Source organism: Mangifera indica, chromosome 6, assembly GCF_011075055.1.
Source record: "Mangifera indica cultivar Alphonso chromosome 6, CATAS_Mindica_2.1, whole genome shotgun sequence".
Taxonomy (NCBI): Eukaryota; Viridiplantae; Streptophyta; class Magnoliopsida; order Sapindales; family Anacardiaceae; genus Mangifera; species Mangifera indica.
Genome location: NC_058142.1, coordinates 1901925 through 1916630, shown reverse-complemented (window position 1 = coordinate 1916630; position 14706 = coordinate 1901925). Strand labels below are relative to the sequence as shown.

At 32.4% G+C, this 14706-nt stretch overlaps 2 protein-coding genes and 1 long non-coding RNA gene across 3 annotated transcripts; 1 reads left to right on the top strand and 2 right to left on the bottom strand.

Moving 5' to 3' along the window:
- Window positions 1-2049: 2049 nt before the first annotated feature.
- On the bottom strand, window positions 2050-5720 carry LOC123218598 (protein transport protein Sec61 subunit alpha-like). Its single transcript, XM_044640097.1, is given in 7 exon segments — window positions 2050-2531; window positions 3704-3839; window positions 3991-4115; window positions 4548-4902; window positions 4988-5215; window positions 5365-5590; window positions 5593-5720. Coding segments are annotated over 7 exon segments (1425 nt in total). The 5' UTR covers window positions 5708-5720; the 3' UTR covers window positions 2050-2291.
- A 1243-nt stretch (window positions 5721-6963) lies between these two features.
- LOC123218600 (ER lumen protein-retaining receptor A) lies at window positions 6964-10761 on the bottom strand. The gene is made up of 6 exons (XM_044640099.1): window positions 10497-10761; window positions 9821-10086; window positions 8196-8311; window positions 7562-7635; window positions 7401-7464; window positions 6964-7307 (listed from the first exon to the last, which is right to left on the bottom strand). The coding sequence occupies exons 1-6, from the start codon at window positions 10585-10587 to the stop codon at window positions 7271-7273; spliced, it is 648 nt and encodes a 215-aa protein (XP_044496034.1). The 5' UTR covers window positions 10588-10761; the 3' UTR covers window positions 6964-7270.
- Window positions 10762-11609: 848 nt separating this feature from the next.
- LOC123219473 lies at window positions 11610-14706 on the top strand. The gene is made up of 5 exons (XR_006502882.1): window positions 11610-11696; window positions 12151-12280; window positions 12466-12534; window positions 12613-14330; window positions 14411-14706. It is a non-coding gene; the product is annotated as an uncharacterized LOC123219473 (long non-coding RNA).

The window sequence follows — 14706 nt, the reverse complement described above, 5'->3', positions numbered from 1 at the left end:
TATTACTTTATTATTAATTCAAAATTACCTAATCATATTATGACATATATAAGTATGTATCCGTTGTATACTCAAAATAGGTACATATAATTTTATCGTTATTTTAAATATTTAATTGAGTATTCAAATAATATGTAATAATGTAATTGAATATTATTTTATCTATAATTTAAAATTATCTAGTTATATAATAATATATTATTTAAATATTAAAATGAATATAGTTTTATTATTTAAAAATGTTGGAGCTGAACTTCTTTACAAAGAAAGATCATTTGCAATGGATTAAACAATGAATAATACAAAAGTTGGCGTCCAAATGAAGAAATGAAAGCAAGTTTAATTGGCATAATGCGTGTCCAAATTATTGGAAAAAATAAATATATAATGATACTTATGATTCAATAAAACTATGTGTTTTTATTTTTTATACACAATTTGTATATACAGATAAGATGTTATCATATGATTTGATGTTTCTTTATCATATGATGACATATATTTTAAAATCACCTAATTATATGATAATACATCATTGTGTACATGAATTATGTACCAAAAATAGATACACATAATATTGCTCCTTATGATTATAGATTGTCACAACATATAAAATACTTATCTAAGTGATGTGGGTTTATAAATAAATATTTATCTTTGAAAAATGATAAAATAAAATACAAAAAAGTGGCATTATTAATTTCCTTTTAAATAATTTCAAATGGAGTATAAAAAGGAGAAATGTTTTTTTTTTTTGCTTGATTGCATTTATTATTATTATTTCTTTTATATACGGCAACAATCATTTGAGTACATTTCATGTACTTCCCAATTTTGGAACTCAAGCAAAGCAACCCAAAAAATATCAATTTCATCAGGGGAAAATAACAATATTTTTCTAAAAGATTACGTATACGAACAATAAGTATTAATTTATATATTAATAAAATTGTATTTTTATGTGAATCAATATTACTTTATCTTTAAATCAAAATTATTAAAACTTATGATAATATAAAATTATTTGCATATAAATTTAATAATTATTATTAATACACATAATTTTATTGTAAAACTATAACTTCTTAGCATTAAAAGTTTGTGGAAAGCATCCAATCTTTCACTCTAATAAAATTATGCATACTCATTTTAAGTACGTTAGTAGATAAATATTTATATGTATTATCAAATGATTGAATGATTTTAAAATAAAGATAAAATAATATTTAATCATATAATAATATATATAAATATATATTTATTTATATATTTAAAATCGGTACAAGTCACATTACTCGGCTTAACCCATACTTCCTTAAATATATAAGTAAATTAGTATTTCTCTGGTCCGTCATATTCATAATTATATCTTTGTACGGGTATATATGAATTAGACAAAAGCACCCAAATGAATAACAGGGGGAATATATTCGATGACAACAACATAAGAAAAGTCAAAACTTAGGATGTTTGTAATTGATAAACAAAATTCATTGAAAACCAGAACAAACAAATAAAATGGGGAAGAGAGGAAGCTTTCAGAGAATTGTGAATGTCATATTACGACCACGTTTTCATCATTTTGAAAAAGTTTAAAGAATTGGATTGATAGTGAGTCACGGACTCAGAGCCCAAATTGTGAAAAAAATCCAAGGCTGAGGGCCCAGCGCGGTAGGACTTACTCGCACACCTCCATTCATTAGTTCTACTACCTCTAATGAAATTTGGAAAGCTGTCAAACAAAACTTGCCTTAAAATGGAGTCTGAATTTCAGGTAGTATCGTGGTTGAGAACGTGCTTATGTTTACCAACGAGTCAATTTGTGTGAATCAGTAGCTGCCTCAAACCTAACTTCCTTCTGAAAGGCAGCCTCAAACCTAACTTCCTTCTGAAAAGCAGCCTCAATTAGGTATCATCTATCTATCAAATACCCATTTTTTTTTTTGTTTTTATTTTTAATTTTTTAGGTAGATATTTATTTTTTCGTCGAGAAACAAATAAAACTAGGTGACCCCATTTTGCTTGAAGGAAGGAAAGGAAGAAAAATGGTGAAATAAGCTTAATATGTTTTCATCTATTTCAGAGAGCTTAACATACAAAAGTTTTCCCAGGCACTACAAGAAGAAAATTAAATAAATAAACATGCGTAGAAAAGGAAGTTACTGACCATCTCTATCCGTGGCGTGTTATCAAGGTGAGTGAGACCTATATCAAATATTTGAACTATTCAAGATGTTCTTCAGGAAGCTCCTTATCACCTACCAGCCCCTCTAAAACAAGATTACTAGAGTTTAAAAGCCAAAGAAGCCAAGTTCGCTGGCTTTCTCCTTCTCGAATGTCTCAAAGTACTGATATATGATTGTAACGGCAAGTAGAATTCCAGTTCCTGAGCCAATTGCCCCCATGAAGTCTGCCAAGACTGTCAGTGCACCAATGCAAATTCCTCCAAAGGCAGCTGCAGTGGGAATGTAGCGATTCAGTTCCTTCTGTAGATTTGAGTCTCGATGTCCAGGCATCACCATTTGTTGCTCCTACAACACCAAAGAATACTCAGATAATAGGTCAAAAACAATTTGACTGATGTTTAACTAAACTACCATAGGGTCTTATATATACAGGGACAGACAGAGGATTTCAATCAAAACAAAGGCAAGATAAAATAATAATATATACTAAATTTTTAATAGAAGAAAAAATACTAAAATTTTGATATTCATGATATTCTATTCAATTTTCACTATTTGACAGTGATACATGATAGAAATATTAATCAATACAACAACATAATTTCATAGCGTATGACTATGATTGATATCTCATTCAATTTTGTAGTTGATATTTCAGTGTTTCTTGTTAAAAAAGTTTTTTTATTTATAGTGGAAAGACAATCATTGAGCAAAACCAATAAGTTCTCATGAATAAGTTGAAATGTCGAGAATTAAAACCTATATCAATTTAATTTTTGAATTTTTAACTTAAAATGTTGAGACAAGTTTTCCAACTCTTGATACATTGCAATCTAATGATTGTGAGAGAAAAATAATAATTAGCTTTTCCTACATCAAATTCTAAATCATCACATTGCAACTGATAGATAACTGTGAATTAGTGTCACAATTAGAAGCCAGCAAGTTTAGTTGATATAACTCTTAGAAGGCGACTGGGCCATAACCCAAAATTGAAATAGCATCTCAACTATGTTCCCTGAGTTTAGAATTCCAATAGTGAAGATACAGGAAGAAAAATTTTGTGTTTTAAGTTAATTTGAAATGTTATAAATAATTTAGTTCAATGTTTATAAGTGGAGTTCATTTAGGTTTGATATAAAGCTATTTCATCTTTGATGTTGACTAGCTTTAATTCAAAAATTATTTAACAAATTTAATTTTATTAACATATGGGAGGTAACTAAACATTAAAATGTTACAAAGTAATGGGCCCATGAGCCCATTTGGGGCCTCTACTGGGTTAACCTTTGTATTTATGGATGATAGGAAAAAAAACTGAGAAATACAGATTAATTGTCAGCAGTACTATGCGGAAGCCTATCTCTTATCTACAAATTATGCATGGATGATAATAAAACAAATTTTCAGATATTAGCATGTCTAAGATTCTTTAGAAACCCAAACTAATCAGATGGCAACAAACAGAGATCAAATGCATAAGGCATGAGAAAACCAAAATTTTCATCTCAAAATACCTTGAGCTGCTTAGCCACATCTCTGGCAGAAGAGCCAGATACTTCAATCCATGTTTTAGAGAACAGTGCACATGCTGTCAGCATAAAAATCAGATAGAACAGAGCATGGAAAGGATTGGCTGCCATATCGGCCAAGCTGCAATGGAGATACAGAAAAATTGAATATCAGAACATGTAAAGAGCAATAGAAAAGACAAAATATATTAACTGCCCCTGATAACACTTATGCACTGGAACAAAATATGACAAATAAAAGAAAATATAATGGAATAGAAACAAGCTGTCACCTTGACGGTGCAGTGACATAGTAAGCAAGACCACCAACAGGAATAGACTGGCCTGAATATTCAGACTCCTTCCATGTACCCAACAGATTTACAAAGAAATTACCACTGTACTTCCTGTAAAGCAACTGTACAGAAAGAAGTATTATATATAATGCAATTATACAGATAGTAAACCATATAATTTACCTATATTAGGACTGGATTTGAATTGAGCCGAGCTCGAGCTTAGCTCGATTTGCATGTAATTGAGCTCAAGTTCGGGCTTGTCAAGTTTGCTTCAAATAAGCTCGAATTTGACTCGTTTCAAACTCAAGTTCGGCTCAAGCTTAAGTTTTTAACTAACTCGTTATTAAAACAACGTCGTTCTAATATATATTAGTCAAAACGATATCGTTTTGTATCAAAATTTTTAGCTAGTGAGCTTGACAAGCTAAACACTCCAAAGCTCGAGCATGAGCTTAAAAATGTTAAAGTTGTAGGCTCGAGCTCGTTTGAAGTTAGCTTATTTCGGACTCGTTCGAATCCAGCCCTAACCTATATTATGTACTCCTGCATACCTGGGAGATGAAATATAGATTTGTGACAAGTGCAGATTGAAGAATGATAGGCATGTTGGATGTGTAAAATAGCTTAATTGGGTATGAACCCTGTTGTCCACGGGCATTCTTTGATCTCACAGGCAACACCACACGGAAACCTTGGAAGTATATAACAATAAGGAAGATCAAGACTGTAGCAAGCAGATTAGTAACATTTGGAAGGTTTTGCCTGTAAAAAGCCTCTCGGAGAGCACGAACTTTGTCACTCCTTGTTATCAGCAAATGGAACAATGCAATAACAGCTCCCTCAAATTCAGCTCCACGGCCACTGTTGATTGTCGTGGGGCTAAAAGCTTTCCAAATAATGCTTTCACTGCAAGGTCAATGAAAAATTTTATTATTCCAAAATCACATAGCATCATAATAGAAGTTTATATTAAAAAAAAATGGTAGCCTACCAAATGTTGGTGGCTATGAAAAGAGAAATCCCCGAGCCCAAACCATATCCCTTTTGGAGAAGTTCATCCAAGCAAATCACGATAATTCCAGCAAAGCAAAGTTGAACAATTATAAGAATAGCATTCCCAACACCAAGTTGACCAACACTTCCATACATTCCTGATAGTACATATGCAACAGCCTCACCAACAGCAATCAGGATACCCAACAACTTCTGAGCCCCATTCCTGCAAACATATCACAAAGCAAACTAGGACACATTACAATTTAAGTTGTAAACCACCTATAGCAATACTTCAAAAACTCTTCCATAAAAATTAAAAGACTTCAAACAGAAGATATTAAACCAAACAATAACAAAGTTTACAGCACATACATGAGTGCACGATCCTCACGAACACTATTGTCCACTTCAATGATCTTAGACCCAGCCAAAAGTTGCATCACAAGTCCAGATGTCACAATGGGCGTGATCCCAAGTTCCATCACAGTTCCACGGCTGGATGCAAGGATTACACGCATCCAATAAAATGGATCGGCACCCGTGGTGGAATGTATGCCATAAAGTGGAAGTTGACTGCACACCAGAAAGATGAAGAGGAAATCACGGTGTAAATAACTTTCTCTCTAAAGGGAATTTTCCTGTCAGCAGTCTGAACCTCAGGCAGAAACGAAAGAAACGGTCTCACCAGATGGAGCACTCTAAATCCTCCCCCCATCTTGATAAATCACCTGCATCCACCCATTTCCAAACATCTTACTTACCCATCTACCAAAAGTAAACAATTCATACAAAAGGATTCAATAACGTGCATGCAATTAGCGGATAATCCACGCTGTCATTTTGATTCAGTAAAACAACAATTTTCAAGGCAAAAATTTTAAAGATATACAAATTGCGTGATACCATTCACGCATTTATAAAGCGAAAGCATTTTGATTGTAACAAAGCAATATCCTATTTCGAAAGGGAAGCTAATAAATTAATCAACAATTACAAGGAGCGTCACTGGTTTAATCAAAATAAATTACAATTAATAAAGATGTTAATAATTATAATCCTGTGCATGCAATTAATACAAACACGAAACAAAAGGAAAATCAGAAATACAATCAGCAGATGTTCAACGACATCTAAGATTAAATTAAAGAGAGAAAGATTAAGAAACTTACGAGGAAGTAGGTCTGAGAGATTGGGAGGGAGGCTTTGACTGAAAAGGAAAGGCCCGAAGCGACTGGATTCAGTAAAAGATAAGAGCGGAGGAAATGATAAAACCCTTGCAGGGAGGGAGGCAGTCAAATAAAGAACTACCAGTTTTTAAACACACTTCAAAGAAAGAAATGAAGACTATTCACACTGGCATCGCGTTGCGTTGCGGTCAGAAATGACTGCCACGATGACAAGACCAATGAATTGTCGACACCTGTGCCCAATTGTTGCTCAAGTTGATAAGAAAGGTTTCGATCATTGTTGAACTTGTAAAAACAAATAATAATAATTATCAATAAAATTTTATTCGAGTTTCAGAGGAAAAAAAATCAATGTATTTTTTGGTAATATAATAATAAAATTAATTAATTTATTATTATTAACATTAGTTTTATAATCCATGTATTTAATTTTAATTAATTTTATATTATTATGAATATATAATTTATTTTTGTTTTTTTAACATATGTAATTTTATTTTTTAAGTTTTTAGTATAAATGAAGTTAAGATTCTCCAACATAATCTTTTCAAATTTTTTTTTTTTTGAATACACCTTTAGAGTTGGATTACCTTTTAAAGAAAATCCCAAGTAAATGAAACCTCGATTCTAATATGTCTAACTCTACAACTATTAAGTACTTCTAAGTGAGGAATTTAATATTGATATCGACAATAGTGGATTTCAAATCCATCCATCGGGGAGAAAAGAAATTTCCGAGCAATATTTTAAGCATGCAAGTATTACAGAATGTAAACATTGGTAGTAAGGTCCAACCAAAGAAAAATGAGTGATTTTGCAAAGGATATTATTACAAAACATCTTGTCAGGCAGATCTGGAATTTGCCTTCCCAACAACATCTTTACATCATGCTAGAAGAAGTGAGAAGGCTCTGAAGAAATTTTAGAAACAAAAAACCTCTACAAACATGAGTAATTATCTCTAATAAAAAATAGCTCTTAATCACGTCCCCTCTTCACAGGTATTAGCAAGCAGCGAGTTCTTCATCTACCACTTTGAGCAAACACTTACAACAATACTTCAGCCCAACACTTTACACATCCCTGCTTGGTCAGGCTGGCAGCTGAAGTTTCGCATTGTTCTTCCAGCTGCACAAACAAAAGAAGATCTTCATTATACACATTTTCATGAAAAATGTATGGAAGATTAACTTAATCAAGTGGTGCCACATATATCTTTACCTAAGGAAATAGTAATAAAAGAAATCGGCATAGAGAGCTGTCTGGATGATACCAGAGAAACAAGCTGAAAAATCAACAACAAAAGATGGCAGTCAAGCAAGATATACATGCGGTAATAGCCAAAACAGAAGAAACTCTACTTGATTCAAGATCAAGCCTACCAATCCATCGAGTAAATCGTGGCTCTGTCAGATAGCGATAAATCCAGTTGAGAATGTAGAGTGCGCGATATGCTCTGCAAATCAACAGCATGATTTGTAAGTTTAATATCCACAACATAGAAAATAAAGTTTTCATGCCCCAATAGAAAATCACATCTCACACTAAGATGGCCTATATGTTTACAAAATAATATTTTTTTCTTTTTTACTGTTTATCACAGTTCCAAATAGGATTCTTATTGCTGAGCTATGTCTAACTCTAAGGTGATAAAAATGGAAAACAACCATGCTATTTCAGTGAAGAACTTACTTAATGTCATAAAAGGCAAGGCAGGCATTTTCTGCCTTGCAACGTAACATTCCCAAAATAGCGATTAAATTCCAAAATTTTTGCTAAAACAATTCACAAAGTAACCATACTAATTCAGCCAGCAAAAAAATGCATTTTCCTATACCATTTCCTCTATTAAGTTCTCCAAAAAGTGTGCATCGCTACTTAATAAAGTATGCAATCGACCAGTACAAGGTGCTCTTACAGGAAGAAGTCGAGTTAACCAACCAATATAAAGTGCCCTCATTTATGGAGAATAAATCAATGAGAACCTTCTATAGCAAGAATGTAACATATCCATACCCAAGAAAGAACACGTATTGCCCTGTTAAATTGTCAACATTTCCACTTCGCTGTAGTAATACCAGCTGGGGAAGAATAGCAACTGCCTCCAAGTATATAGAAAATGCCCAGAATACCTGGAAGTAGATTTGCATTAGCACAAATGTATAAGAATGTTCAGATTTAAGAATGAACAGCAAAACAACAGCATGGAACTCAAAATATATTATTTGTTCTCACATATTATCATATTATTATTAACGTATTATTTGTTCTCACATAACAAGAGCTAATAAAATGGAAGAAATAGTAATCAAGATATTTCAGTAAAACCAGCAATTCAAAATAGCAGCAATATGATAGAACCCTGTCAACAACTCAAACCACTAAATGATTTTCCAGCAAAACCAACATGCATCCCACCACAAAATCACAACAAATGGGCAATGAAACAGCTCAGCCGATTGTATTTAGATCCAATAATCTATAGAATTTCTCCAGTCAACATAAGGAACCAGAAAGTATATTGTTAAAAAAACAGATATGCGAATGAAAATGAAAAGAAATTCTGGCATCAGAGGTGCCAAATCCTCCCAGGCTAAACAACACCTTTTCCTGATTGTCCAGTAATTTCTTTTTGGTTGCTTACTCTTTCTTCTTTACTTTTATACCATTACCAGAACTATTTTTCCATCATCCATATAAACATTACATGTGTGCCCTCCTTTTGGATATTTACCACCTCACCATAGGCAAAGTTATTCTAGTACCACCTTTACCCTACTAGTAGACTTCAGTAATTGACTACCTAAGACAATGAGTATAATTCATTATTTTGTTTTCCAAACATCAATGGTATACAAACTGGAGGTAATGTTATATAATACTCCAAAGCCACCCTCACAATTCTCTATAAGAATAAAATTGAATTAACTTGTCCCAGCTTACAGGTGGGTAGAAGCAAATTCTAAAAGGATATTACCAGCAGAGACATAATGGTCGAAGATGTTCATTACCCAACACTAGCACCAGCCCCACTCTCCTATACTGACACAAATTAACAGATTCCATCACAGCTAAATGGTTAATACTTAAAAGGGTTACGCTCACCATCTGCCACTACTCTTTAGCTTTTCCATTGTATCATCTTTTTTATTCCTCATAAACACAATATTTGGACCCTTAGCATACAGCGAGCTATGCCATATTATATTGATTGTAGATAAGAATACAGATGGCTTATGCAAAAAACTTCTAGTGACATAAGATAGTTTGGACAATTTTATCTTTGCAACTGTTGGCAAAGTCCTAAAGCCCTTTCTGAGATAGAACAACCTAAATCCTAGCTTTCTCTAGGCTACAGCATACCAAAAGCTGCAAAAATATAATTCTCCCCAAGCCATCCTATATCACCCTCCCTCATCATTCTACCATACAAGGGAAGCACCATAAACTAAATGTAATTATAAATCTTCAGTAGTAACAAAATTTTAAAACTAAACTGGTTGAGAATAGCCTTTTCTTGCAAAAGGCAAGAATCCCATTAACCAAAAAAACTTAAAAAAAAAAAAACATAGATATTTATAGTTCACAGGTCAATCAACCCCAAAAGCATGAATCTAGCTGAGCAAATTTAACAATCTCACCTCTTGAAATGTAAACTTCTCATTTAAAATAAGAGCCAACACAAAACACGCAGCAACAAGAAAGTAGTGCCGAAAAGTGTCAAGTTCTTTGTCATACGAACGCCGCACAACTCGGTGCATCCTCATGCACCAAACAATTGCTAGAGAACTCGCAATGAATACCACCTTCATCACAGTGTTGTAAACAGAGATAAATTCCGTGAACAGATCCAAGTACCGCGTCAAAAACACCAGTGCATAGAGTTCTTGAGTCTTGAGCGAAATCCCTAAATCATCAAAAACAAAATCCAAAAATATGATAAATCAAAGCCGAACCAACCCAGACACGGCTCTTCTTAAAGCGCCACTTATTTCTTAAATTACAAACTAATTGATCATACGTCAGTTTATCTAAATTCAACCGTCCCTAATACAAGTAATCAACTGAATTCACATTTTATATTATTCTGCTTCGAAACCCTAATTTTCCAATGACTATCGAACGAAGAAAACAAAAAATAAAATTAAACTTCATAAATGTCTCAACAGCAATAACGAACAAAGATCCAAAACAACTATATTCCGAAAATTAAAAAATGAGAATCAAACCGTCAATTCAATTTCGTTTTCTACCACTTTTCCAGTGTTAGACGTAAAAGATACTGAAAACTGAAAATGACAGAAGTGGAGGAGTTACCGGAGCAAGATTTGGTAGCATAGATTTTGAGAAGAAGAACTAAAATACTCATCAAATGAGTCATATCACCGGCTAATCTGAAGATATTCATGGTTGCTTAGCACAGTTCGCACTTCTTTTTTTCGTTGTTCAGGAGAACTAAAAAATGGTGATCGACTTTTTTATCCCTAGAAGAGAGACAGGTGAGGAAGCTAGAGGATGCGGACTGCGGAGAAATGAAACAATCAATTTGTGCAAGTAATCGTTTTTACATTTTTTTTTTTTTCCTTTTTTTAAATATATATATTTAGTTTTATGACTGATGGATGTGAACGAAAATGAGCTAACGTGACAGTTTAAATTATAAATTTTGATTGAATTGGGCTATCGGTTTGAGCCATATATTATGAAAATAAATCTATTTTTATTTATTTTTTTATAAAAATTAGTTTTAAAACACAATAAAAAGCGCATTCATTTGAGTCAACAACACTATCAATTTAAATTATAAATTTAAATTAAATTAAATTATTTAAATCATTATTTAAAAATCTATATAAAATATAATAAAATTATGATATTATTTTTCAAATATAATATTATTTACCAATATTCAAAAATAGAATAAAAATCACCTTATAAATTAAAATATTATGAGAATTTAATAAAAATTTTAAACTAATATTTGAGAATGGGTTGTTATTATCATTTTTATTAACATTTTTTTATATATGATATATATTATATTATATAATATGATATAAATAAAAAATAATACGTATTGTAAAGTATATAAGAAACTATAACATATATTATTGATATAAATTTATACACTTTAAAAAAATAACTTGATAAAAATATATAAAAAAATTTTAAGAATTTAAAAAAAATATTTGTAATATTTTTGAAAAAAATAATATAATAATTAATTTTTTAAAATTATACTGTAGATAAAGATATTTAACCTACAATACGAAAAATAAATTTTTAATATTAATACCATTCCAGATAAATTTTCAACATTCGTCCGCTATGACTAATACATTAACAAAGTTGACTTAGGAAATTGGATAATAGTCAAACCTATTTAAACCTTATTTAAACTCTTCATATTGTTAAATCTTATTGTATTGCCTCTGAATTTTCCTCTCTCTCTCTCTCTCTCGACTTCTCCCGCTATCTCCAGGGGTTTTACTGGATCCACGCGCGCCAATGGAGACGGTAAACAACATCTTTATTATTTTTTTTAAATTCTTTTTCGTCTCTGCAATGTTTTGAGTATTTCATGTTGGACTTGTTCTTCACCAATCAACAATTTAAAATGTTTTCATGCTAATGTATGTGTATTAATGTTTACAACGACGTCTGATTATAATATAGATGGAAATTTCCGAATCTTTTGTTTATTGTTGATATTCATGATGAAAAGAATTGACCATGAATTTAGATGTAATTTTTGTTGGAATGTTGAATAATCAACCACATTCGACTGTTCTACCTGATTATATGTGATTAAGTATATTTGCTAGGAGATATATTATTTTTCATAATGTATAACTTGTAAATTCTAGCTGTTTTTGTTCTCTATGTGAGCATTTTGAAATTGAAATTTTGATTGTGGGTAAAATAGTTCGTTTGAATTTGATGGTATTGTTTTGATACCATGTGGTCCCAGTCTCACAGATTGTACAAAGAAAATCCGGTAGCCATAACCTGGAGGCATTCTGAACCGATTACTATGAGGCAACTTATGCAGTTGTGAGATGAATTCTGGAATACTGCTTCTCAATGTGGTGGTAGGAAAGGTACGGTTCCTTCAATCAATTTTACATAAGTTATTGTTGTTAATAACAACTATTTTATGGTGTTTGACTGGTTATTTTCAATTTTGCAATACAATTTGTACTTGGCTATTGATTGACATTGGAGTTCAAATCATCAAACTTACTGATATTTGAAATGTTAACTGTAAAGCATTTTCTTTTTACAGTGCTCACTCCTGTTGAGATTTATGAAGGGTTGATTTCCTGACGCAAATGTGGTGATTTAGTTGAAAAATGTGTCTTTTTTTTTATAGAGAGGTTTTCATCATCTTTCGTTCTTGTGCATATTCTGAGTCAGATGTGGATACATGTAGGGGAGCGTGTGCTTGCAAATGTGCGTGCCACTGTTATCAACTGGATGTGCAATGTTTGGCTATGAATTTTACAGGGTTTACCATTTTTTGAGAGGGGAAAGTTATGATGGGCGCAGGAGATCTGTGAATAATGATAAAATATGTAACAGTAGATGTAGAGATTTTGCTTATGAGAGTGAATGGATAATATTGTAAGAAATCTTCCAGCATTGTCATAATGTCTCACCTCAATGAAGAAAGCAATTATCTACTAGTTAGTATGAACATTGATTAAGAGCTAAATTAACTCTCAGGATAGTGATACTGTAGCATTTTCCTTTGATGATATGGCACTGAATTTACTGCAACACTAGAACTTAAAAGAGATCTCAAAAAGTGACTAAAGCAGTATTATGAGACTCAACTCTTTGGATGATGATAAAAATTGTTCGCTGCTGCTGCGTCTACTTTGAATTTGTAAAATGAGAACTTTGATTTAGTCAGTTGATTTGTATTTGAAGCTCTTCATACCATGAAATGAGATTTCTGTTCTGTCAGTTATTTGTATAAGAAGCTTGTTATACCATTCTTGGCCTCTTCATTCAAATACGGATTCTAGATTCATTTGACAAAGTACTATCTTGATCCTGGAGTTGGAGTAAGCTATTATCCATTTGTAACAACAAAATAGGAATTAGAGAGGGCATCTTATCTGGGTCAAAATAATTCAATACTGACTTCCTAGATATTACTGAATGCAATTCTTACTTTTGTAGTGCTTCATTGGTCTATTTTAGTATGTTTTTATATAATTGCATTCACCAGTTGCCAACTATGAATGCATATTTGTAGTTATGGTAGGAATCACTTTTTTTTCAAAATTTTTGAGCTCCAGTGTTTGGTGCGGGAGAACAATTCATTAAAAATCTAGCTCTTATTGACTTTTTTTTTTTTTCTGTTTATTTGGTTTGTGTTCATGCTGTTAAGCTTATTGCTACTTTACAAGCTGAAAGATTTTACTTGTTTATCTCAAATTGGTTTCAGTTCTATATTTTCCTTGTGGGTTTGGAACTTGGATGCATGCTCATGTTAAATACATTCATTAGCCAGTGATGATGCTTCACTGGTTGTACCTTTATTAGTGGTCAAATGTAGAAATTAAACTTTCCACCTCATTACCGTTTAGCACTTCGAGATATGTAGACATTTTCTTTAAAATTTATGGTGAGCAGCCAGAGTTTTATGGACATGGTTAGTCAGACTCAGAACAATAAACAAGCAATACCTGGTAATTGAAGTTTAAATTGAAGCTAATGTGGAAAATTATGTGGAGTGTGGCTAGGCCGATGATGTTTCTTCTCTTGGGTATTGCTGAGTACACAAGCTCATGCATGCAATAGCAGTCTCTGAATTCTAAAAGTTAACTTTGACAATGAATAACTTGTCTTCATTAGTGAGAGCCCGCTTCTTTTGTGAGTGTGATGAGTCCGACATTCATGTAAAATAGATATTGTGCAGTTAACATAGTTGAACAAAGTTTCCTTGGAGGCGCAATCAACTCCATAGTGTTGTGGAGGAAGACAACATATGAAGAATAAAAAAATTTGTTTTCTTATCAAAGATATGGGATGCACTTCGGGCTGCTGCTGAAGCTGAAATAACCTTTGCACAGGCAATTGTTGATAGTGCTGGTGTGATTGTCCAGAGTGAGTATTTGGCGTTCTGCTTTGATGAGAGAGGTGACTGCTCTTACCATCCTTAACCTCCTTCCCTGTTATTCATCCCCAGAGGTTAACCATTATTGAAATTTTTGTTGCAGCTGCCAAGTAAGAGCTACCAAAGTATGTCTTATGTGAGCCAACCAATTTGGTTTGGGATAATTGATCATATAACCAATATGGTGCTCCATTTAGACTGTAGATCATGTAAATTAATATCCTTATCCCTTCTAGTAAAAAAAATGTGTCACCAATCAAAGTTTATGTACAACATAAATTGCTCATGCGAGAGTTCGCTTTGTAGGTAAGCAGAAACAATCTGCATATACTCAAATATGTTAGTGGGGCTTTCCAGGCCCGACTCAGTTTAGAAAGAATATGTTGCATAACATTCTTC

Excerpts from the sequence above, each read along its gene's own strand:
- LOC123218600 (XM_044640099.1), bottom strand. The coding sequence starts at position 10,587 with ATGAATATCTTCAGATTAGCCGGTGATATGACTCATTTGATGAGTATT. Across the intron at positions 10,087-10,496 it reads TGCTACCAAATCTTGCTCCG|GGATTTCGCTCAAGACTCAA; the intron begins GTAACTCCTCCA and ends TTGATGATTTAG. Across the intron at positions 7,308-7,400 it reads TTTTATTACTATTTCCTTAG|CTGGAAGAACAATGCGAAAC; the intron begins GTAAAGATATAT and ends TTGTTTGTGCAG.